The sequence below is a fragment of the Poromitra crassiceps genome (assembly GCF_964638095.1).
Source record: "Poromitra crassiceps genome assembly, chromosome: 5".
Lineage (NCBI taxonomy): Eukaryota > Metazoa > Chordata > Actinopteri > Beryciformes > Melamphaidae > Poromitra > Poromitra crassiceps.
Genome location: NC_139642.1, coordinates 31008231 through 31017768, shown reverse-complemented (window position 1 = coordinate 31017768; position 9538 = coordinate 31008231). Strand labels below are relative to the sequence as shown.

At 40.7% G+C, this 9538-nt stretch overlaps 1 protein-coding gene across 1 annotated transcript in view; it reads left to right on the top strand.

The window, feature by feature from the left end:
• Positions 1-4744: 4744 nt before the first annotated feature.
• The window catches only part of LOC310777166 (uncharacterized protein), a 5728-nt gene continuing 934 nt past the window's right edge, over positions 4745-9538 (top strand). The window contains exons 1-3 of the mRNA XM_083637437.1: positions 4745-4831; positions 6941-7424; positions 8306-9538. The exon at positions 8306-9538 is cut by the window's right edge and continues 934 nt beyond it. Of these exons, the coding sequence (XP_083493563.1) occupies positions 4777-4831; positions 6941-7424; positions 8306-8657 (891 nt within the window). The 5' untranslated portion in view covers positions 4745-4776 and the 3' untranslated portion in view covers positions 8658-9538. The remainder of the gene's footprint in view (positions 4832-6940; positions 7425-8305) is intronic.

Genomic DNA, 9538 nt, shown 5'->3' with positions numbered 1-9538 from the left:
ATTTATACAAAAAAGTGTCTTTCCGGTGAATGCCAGACTGAGGTTGCTGCTGGGGCTTGTAGTCCCTACTTCCATGCTTGTAGATCCCTAGGCCTTGGAACCATTGCATACATTGAAAACATCATTTGATTCTGGTTTTGGACACGTAGGCTATCTTTCATTCATTAATTTAATTTATTTATATAGGGACAGATACACAACATATAACATTTTGTCAACGTCTGATGACATGTATTCCAGCATTTATAGGCTAATTTGCAATGCCCGTCCCGAGATGTAAAAGCACCGGTTAAAAGCAAAGTACAGTAAAAGGCAGAAAAATACTACTTAGACTATTTTCTAGCCTATTTGCTAGCTTCATAACTAAGTGAAATGGTGTGGTTTGTAGACTCTTAGACCTCCCGGGCCAGGCAGAACCATCATGAGGGCCGGTTCTGGCCCCCGGGCCGCATAATGCAGAGGTCTGTACTGTAAGGGATAATGTACAGCGATCATTATTGGAAAATAAACCCCAACAGAGTGATGGGCCCCATGAATCCAATAATAAAGTGGCTATAGTAGCCTACCTGGAGAGAAGTGTGGGAGAACAAGGAGGCTATGCATGTTCCATCACAACCAAGAAATGCAATGCAGGCTGCACTGTACTGCTAAGGTAGGCTACTATAGCTCCAATGACAACTGTAGCCACAGCACCCAGGTCTTCCCAGGTTTCTCAACAACTAGTCCACTGGCTAGGTCAACCCCACCCCCCCTCTACCCCGTTGTTGTTTTTGTTTGTTTCTTTAGATGTTATTTTACTTTTGCATTTCATACTTGTCATATTCTATTTTAATTTCCTCCACTTTGTGATGTTTTAAATCGGGGTCTAAAATATTTCTGTTCCCCAAAGCTCTCTGGAAACACTCATCTGCACTCATTTTCTTTAAGGGATTACTTTATTTGTTAGTTTTGTTTTATTCACCCTAAAACTCATATGAGGCACACATTTCCCATAAACAGATTTTTAAAAATGTGCATGCGCAGTGCACACCTGCCACACATCAGAAGAGAATGGCAATGTCGGAGGAGACACACAGCCAGATACAGTCGGTCTGTGTGGGAACACCCACAAAATGTTATACAGCTGGCGCGCGAGTGGGGTAAAAAAAAAACATATCTCAATGGGCTGACTCACCAAAGGACAGTGCTGTAGCTCTACACTACAGGATTGCGGATTCTACAGCAGGTAGCCTACCTGTACATAGACGTCTGTTCAGATGTGCGTTTACTGCGGTGGTTGAATCACTGATCCCGTCTGCCTGGGCTGGGCTAGTAGCTAAATGCTAACTATGCTGAATGGGAGAAACGGGGGGATTTACCCCACCCTGACCACAGCCCCGGCCAGCCAGCTACTCCAGTGTCTATGACGAGACATTGACTGTGTTAATTACATTCAAAGTGGCCCAGACAAATGGGCTCAGCAAGACGATTATGAAGTATTCCAGAAGCAATCCAAAGTATAAGAATACGAATAATTACAGTATGTTACTTAAAGGAACACTCCGCCCATTTTCAACCAGCTTTGTATCATTAGAACATCAGTAGTATATCAGAAAACTGTAAACTGTTTTGAAGTCTGTCATTTAATTTGACAGTTATTGACTGTTAAAGTGTGGACCAGTGACATCACTGGTCCACACTAACTCAAATTAATAACTCATTAACTCAAATCAACTCTCAATAACTGTCAAACTAGATGACGGTTTTGAAGTCATTCATCTAGTTTGACAGTTAATGAGAATGACAGTTAATGACAGTTGATATTCCATTAGTAATCTAATGGAATATGTTACAAATTACATTTTATGGCATGTATTCAGTAATCTGTAGTGGAAAATGTTTATGTATACAGTACACATGCATATTGTACACAACAGGACACACAGCACAGATGAACGGAAACAAAAGGTCATAAATGTGATGAATGTTAACCTGAACACAGTGTGACATAACAGAAAGCGGAGCAGCAGCCTAGGTGTTCACCACAGAGCAGCTCTGCCCCAGTCACACCGCTTCCTGTCAGATCTGCAGAGGGTGGCAGGACAGCCCCGGCCCTGGTAAGCCATGGTAACAAACCAGCATGTTAACAGCCATGTGTCCTGTCGAAGTGTCCTTGAGCAAGGCAGTGAACCTCCAACCTGCCACTGCCAGTCAGTCTGAATATGAGCTGAGATCAGCAGGTAAATGTTAAGTGCCCTGCATTAGGCTACTTGGTCCAATGTAAATAATCATTTGTGTGTATATAAACAACAACAACCTCAGAATATTTCTTCTCAGCAGCATCATGGGATACTAAAATATATTAAAATACTACATTGAAACCCAGACTAATGAAATTATTTTAGTGTTAGCAGCTGTTTAAAGCGCAGTGACCCACCATACAATGATAGAGGAAACTCAGGGATGTTAGGCCTTCATGAGGAATGTGCAAAGACAGGTTTTCAGGGTGGAACATCCATCATATTGGCAGTGGACGACACGATTGGCCGAGTGCATACAGTATATCGGCAAATATGATGAAAAAAAATGATATATCTGTCTACCCCATTACTGTTAAATATGATCAATTATCAAAAGTATGTGTATATATTCCTCACAAGCCTTTCACATAGTGGCTGACTGCAAGGAATCTAAATGTCTGCTAAAGGGAGGTAGTACAGTAGCCTAAATGTAACATAAATGTGAGGTCCCTTGAGAAGGAAAATCCATGTAGGCTACAGTAGGCCTACTCAATCATGTTACTTTTTGTCATTTGCTTTAGTTTCCTACTTGTAAAACTAGTGAGATGCTGGTAAAGCTTTTTTTGCTGTGACACTTTTGCAGGTAACAGACTATTTGTGGGTTACATTTAATTCTAATACATCAGTTTTTCTGTTGGACTACTTAACTTCTGCATTTTGGCCGCTCATGTAGAGAAATAGCATTGCACTTGCCTTTGATGTGATTTTCAGTGTTTTGTTGCTTACATCTTTATTTTAATGGGACTGCCTGTTAAAATAATACAAAACAATCTTGCGATAGGATCACACCAGCCACGACGTCCGCGACCAAATGTGGGCCAGGGGCGTAAAGTGGGGGCCGGCCCCCTTGCTCGGATCACGGCCATTTTCGAACTCTGCCTTAATTTTGATGTCCCCTACATATCCATAAAGTTTTGTGACTGCATCTTTTATGTTTTTGATGCTATCATGTTCACGAAATCTGTCCACAGACAGACATAAGCACCTGGCAAAGTCATTAGGCTATAATCGCTCCTGTCGTAGTTCCCGCTACAATAAGGACCACATTTTGCTTGGTGACACTCACAGACTCACAAGCTAGCTGAAAACAAGCCAACGCTGTCGCGGCTGCTAACAACGATGGGGTCTTCAAATGGGAATTGTGCTATTGTACTTGCCAGTCAGCGCAAAATTAGGCCGAATAGTATTTCCTGCATGCAATTGGTTCAGAGAAACGCATTGATATGCAGGCAGGCTATAACCACAATGTCGCACTTCCTTTCAACACTCAAAATGAACAATGTTGCACTTTACATCTCACATTTTGGTTTGCGGTTAACCAATTCTCAAGTATCAAGTGAGATAAAAAAAAAAAAAAGTAATTAATAGGTTGTTGTTGTTGTTGTTGTTGTTGTTGTTGTTGTTGTTGTTGTTGTTGTTGTTGTTGTTGTTGTTGTGGTGGTGGTGGTGTGTGTGTGTGTGTGTGTGTGTGTGTGTGTGTGTGTGTGTGTGTGTGTGTGTGTGTGTGTGTGTGTGTGTGTGTGTGTGTGTGTGTGTGTGTGTGTGTTAAGTTGGCCATGATTTTTCATTGATTTAATTTGTTTCACTTACAGGTAGAGTGTCTGTACAGTATGTATGTATTTCTTTGCAGTGAAGTGAGTCATAAAACACTTTGTTAATGTGATTATTTTTGAAGATGTCAGTAATATGTAATTTATTTATATTTATGTTCAAATTAGGACTGGCAGTTTATATTTTAAAATGTCAGTCAGTGGCATAAAACCAGTCTATGAAAACAAAGAGAAAAATTACATCACACATTGTGCATTATGTGTTAAAAAAATAAATCACATGAAAATATAAAATATGCACAATCATACAATCAGTCATTTAAATAACACATCATGGACACATTATGGGGTATCTTACAATTAGGCTACCGCTATCATAAAGTACATAAATAAAAGGCAAAATATCGATATAATTTGGGTGATATTTTATCGTGCAATATTTCAGATGTTCCATTCTAAATCCTAGGTAATAGCTTGTGTAATATATTATTATAGGATGTGATGCATACTATTCACCTGTACTTGAAGCATAAAGTGACAGAGGTCTAGCTATTAATATAGGAAGGTAACTTGCTAATTGTCTTTCATTAAATCCTGAATCCCAAGCTGTATGTTGTTTTTATATTGTATTTGTGTACGTACGCTACATATATAACTTACTATTAATTAAAGCAATGCACAGTACTTGGTAGCACCCAATATCAACTATGTGACTAAATGACTTCACATGGCTCAGATTGAGAATAAACATGTTCGTATGTATCCTGTTCAGTTCAATGCAACCCAATAGTGCAATTTATTTTCTACAAGAAAACTTTTTTTGTCGGGGAAGGGTGGGGTGGGGGGGGGGGACCCCTGTCCCATTAACACAGGAAATGTGCCTTTCTAGAAAGAGGAGCATCAGAGAGACAGACAGTGACAAGAGCTACAGATGTGAATACAGGCGCATGATGGCCGTGGAAAACCTGATGAGCCTGCTGGTCACCTCTCTGCTTCTTACAGGTGCTGTCTGCCCGTTTTTCTACAGGATTGTTTTGTAGCAGTCTGGCTTGGATGTAATTTGGGTTTTGGTTCCAGATCTATTTGGTCCCAATTTGATTCTGGACAGATATTAGTACGCAAGACCACTCAATTTATGGATTTCTCCATCTTCATCATACAGTCTAGTCTTACTATGTATTATTCTACAAATAATCCAATCAGTATTTGTGCAATCTGGGGACCCAGAGATAGACTCTGGGGGCCCAGATTGGTATTTGTGAGTATGATCAAGCCTCTCCCAAACCCAGAAAACATACCAGCAGTGGTGAAAACTTTAAAGAGTAGGCATATAATTTATTTCCTTGAGAAGAAGTAGCCTATTGACTTTGCTGATATTTATAAGTAGAAGTAAACCTGCATAAAAAATTACTGAAAGTATAAAGTGTGAAGTAGGATAGCTAATTTAAAATGTACTCTGAATAAAAGTTATTGAGTTACTTAAAAATATATATAACTTACATGTGATATTTTCCATGTAATTCTAAAAGGAGAGAGGCGATGAGTTCAAACTATTCTTTAAAATTGAAAATTTTGAAATTTCAAAGTAAAGTGCTCAAGCTCAAACAAAGTAAAGCCAGATTTCCCTTCTCACTGTGAATGGCTCCATAATAGTTTTTAATGCTGATGGAGAGACACAAAATCTGCCCTCTGTATGAGATTTAAAAGGTAAGGAATTGCAATATTTCAGTAAAGACCTACTCAAGTAAAAGGTAAATTATTGACTTAGATTTTTAATATCCATTTTGCTGTATATGTTTATTTGTCTGCACAACTACTCTTAATAGTAAATGTTTTGATATTAAGAAACCTTTAATTTAATTATTTTTTTAAAGTCTTAGCTTAGTTTTTCCCTTGTTTTTCTCTTTTCACATGTGCCTTGAACAGTACTTCCCCAGTTGGGAAGCACAGAGCTATGACTTAAACCTGCGATGTCACCAGTTCTCAAGTCAAAATGGTAAAGGTGACAGAGAGCGCCCCAAATAGATTTTCTGGTTGACAGTTGACATTAATCCTGCATTACTTGATAATATGCCTAATGGACATAACTCAAGCAAAATGTCTGGTTCCACAAATTAATTTCCCCCATTCTGTCTGGGTTCAGCTCCAGACTTCACACCTACATGTGACAAATTTAGCAGTTTGAGAGTCTTGGTTCTCTGTTATCTGGCTTTGGAATAGAGTTGATCATCACATTTAAACATTGAGTTGACTGACATAGGCAGGTGAGCTGCAGTGACAGATTCAGTGTCTGTTGCTGCTTGACATAAGAAAAGTCAGAATTCTGAGAATAAAGTCAGAATTCTGTCAGACCACCATTGTTTCTCACAATTCTAATTTAAACTATGCATTTTGAGATTAACGTCAGGATTCTGAGGGGGGAAAGTCAGAATTGAGTTTAGAGTCAGAATTCTGAGATTAAAGTCAGGACTCAATACAATTTTTCACATGATGTGGCTCTTATCGTCTACGTATCATGGTTATTTTGTGCTGTGGGACAGTAAGACTCATATAGATACCGGTGATCTTTGTTTGCCTTGGCTCCTATTTCAATCACTTTCACTAAATTCTACGTGGAAGATTTCCTCACGTGTGAAAACAAGAAATGCCTCTTGTCTGAAATGGTACTCTGGGGAATGTCCGGACCTGATTCATCGGACATAGGCTGTCTGTCTGTCTGTCTGTCTGTCTGTCTGTCTGTCTGTCTGTCTGTCTGTCTGTCTGTCTGTCTGTCTGTCTGTCTGTATTTGTCTACGCGATAGTATCACAACCGTGCAAGATGCAGTCACGGAACTTTACAGGTGTAGTTGAGATCACAATGAAGGTTGAGTTCAAAGATGAGTGTGGTCCAAGCAAGGGGTCCGGAAGTAGGGGGGTAGGTAGGAAGCAGCCCATTAGTTCACGCCCCTGGCCCACATCAACTTGAGGTCGTGGCTGGTGTGATCCCATTGCAAGATGGTCTCTAGTTTACGTATAGGTTTTCCTGGTATTTTCTCCTGAGGGTATGAAGCCCTTTGAAAATGTAACTGTGTTTAAGAGCTACACAACTAAACTTGACTGTTGTCTGTGCAGGTGTGAGGGGCAAAGAAGACGCTGTGTTTATGTATTCCACCGTTGGAGGTGAGGTGGTGCTGCCCTGTGCCGGTCCCATGCTTCTCCCAAACTGCTCCTGCAGCTCCTGGATCTTATACAAGGGCGGCCAGGTGCGCTACAGCCAGGAGGTCATCAGGGGGCAGGTGCAGGAGGGGTCGGATAAATCCAGCCGGCTGTCCGTGGCGCCCAACTGCGCTCTCCGAATCCGCCACCTGAAGGCAGAGGATGCGGGGGCATACGCGTGTGAGCAGCGGCTGACGGAGGGAGGGCCACAGGTCCGAAACATCAACATTTATCTGTCGCTGCTCGCCATCACCTCGCCCAGCACCATCACCGACCTGAGGCCCGGGGGAACGCTCTCTCTCAGCTGCATCCTGTTCTCGTACTATGACGCCGGGACCTGCAAGTCATACACCAACACCGGGGGCAACCTCAGCTGGGTGGCTGAGGACGGGTCCAGCAGGTTCTCTCTTTGTGTCTCTTTTTATATACCCAGTTGCCAGAGTAAAACATCTGCATTTTACACGTCTGTAAACCAGAATCTCAACATAAATTTGAAACAAAACAGCGGTTGATTTGGAAACCTCGCTGCCTTTCCAACATAAACACAAATAAAACAACTTTAACAACATTGATTATGTTTAGATAAAGAAAACAACTATCATGGTTTAGGTTAAAATTGAATTGAACACAAAAAAAGTATAGACTTTGAACACAGCTCTCCAGTGAGAAAGGCAAGAGTTTACACCATCCATCCATCCTGACCACAACGCCCTTAGTCGCCCCCACACTATTTCAATAGCAGACTCTATGCTGTTGATATACTCAGATACACGTGATGTGCCACGTATTTCTGCTTCAGAAACATTGATATTTTACGTATCCGTGGATTGCAGAAACGTCCAATGTCGACGTTTTATTCTGGTGACCATGCTGTTTCATATGCCTAAATAATAATTGCAACATTTGAACAGTTTTGGGGAAATGTACTAGGTAATTAGTTACTTATCATAAAAAGTGATGGTACTTTTAGTCGTTTTAGAGAAGTTTTTGTGTAACCTACTTATCCAAAGTTGCATTAAGATCAGTGATGGTTCGTAAGACTCAGGGGAGTTTCCTATTGATTGGTGATGTCATTCATGATCCTCCCTCTTTCCTGAAACTACTAAAAGTAGGCTACTTATTGTCGCTTTGGACAAAAGTGTCTGCTAAATGGCAATGTAATGTAAAAACATTATTTCCTATATGATGTTTGAGAAAATAATAGGATTAGGGCCATATGATCATCTGAATGATGCATGTGTGATATCCCTCTGCTGCTCTCTGCTCCACCCATGCATGCAGGAATGACCTCACCGATAGCTCTCGCTGTAGCATCACCCTGGTTATGGAGCTCCAGGAGGAGGACAACAACAGGAAGTGGACCTGTCAGCTGCGCAACAACACAGGAAACAATGTCATACTCTCCCTGGGCTTCAGATCTACATTTGTGCTTCAAAATCCCGTCCCTGATCCGATTCCGGTCTGCTCAACCCCCAAACCCGAGGCCCTCCAGCTGCCCATCAGCCACATCGTGATGTGTGCCGTTCTGCCACTGATGGTGCTGTCAGTGGCTTTCTCCACATGGAAGGGAAACCGCATGAGGGCCAAGGCCTTCGCTAATGCCATCGAGCTTCAACAAATTAAAACAAATTAACTGACTGTCTCTATCAAAGGTGCTTGAGTTCAAGTCTAAACGTAGAAGTCAAAGAGTCAAGAGTCATATCAATTTAATAGGCCTATCTTAGAAAATTAAATATCTAGGACTTTTCAATCCAATATGGTTTTAATATGATACAAATCTTGGTAAGAGCATCAGAGTTGATTTCTATAATCAGTTTTAACTTCAATGGATTTAATCATTCCAAATTCAGAAAAGATCATTTAAATTTTTAATTTAGTCGTCTGCTGGAACAAATCACTTTCAATCGTCAATCGTCACTTTCTTTAGAAACCTGTTCAAGTCATCTCAAGTCATCAAAGTAGGCTACAAGTCAAAATCAACCATCACCAGAACCCAAGTCCAAGTCATGTCTGAACTAAAGTCAAGACAGTGTTAAAGCAATTAAAGCTCTGACTCGAGTCCAAGTCATGTGACTCGAGTTTCCTTGTGCCTTAAACTGTCGTCTTTTCTACTTTTTTGTAACATCCGAATGATAAGCAGAATTACTATACTTGTTTAAGAAGGCGCTTTTAGTCTGTTCTCCATTTATTCCCTTGTTTTATTTGAACTTTTTTATGTTGCTTTTATGATGTTTTTGCCATTTTGCCTTGTTTTATGTTTTTATGCTGTTGGTTTTATTTTTTATGCTACTAGTGCAGTGCCCGTTGGTTCCCAGCAACACACTCACCAAGTGTGAAGTCAATCAGTCAATCAGTTGTGGAGATGAACTACATTGCTGTGTTGCCTATAGGTGGCACTATGACTATGCGCGTGTCCAAATTGCATAAAATTCAACACTGCACTTCTTCAGGTTCCCAGCAACACACTCGCCAAGTGTGAAGTCGATCAGACGAACGGTTTTCAAGTTATGTGAA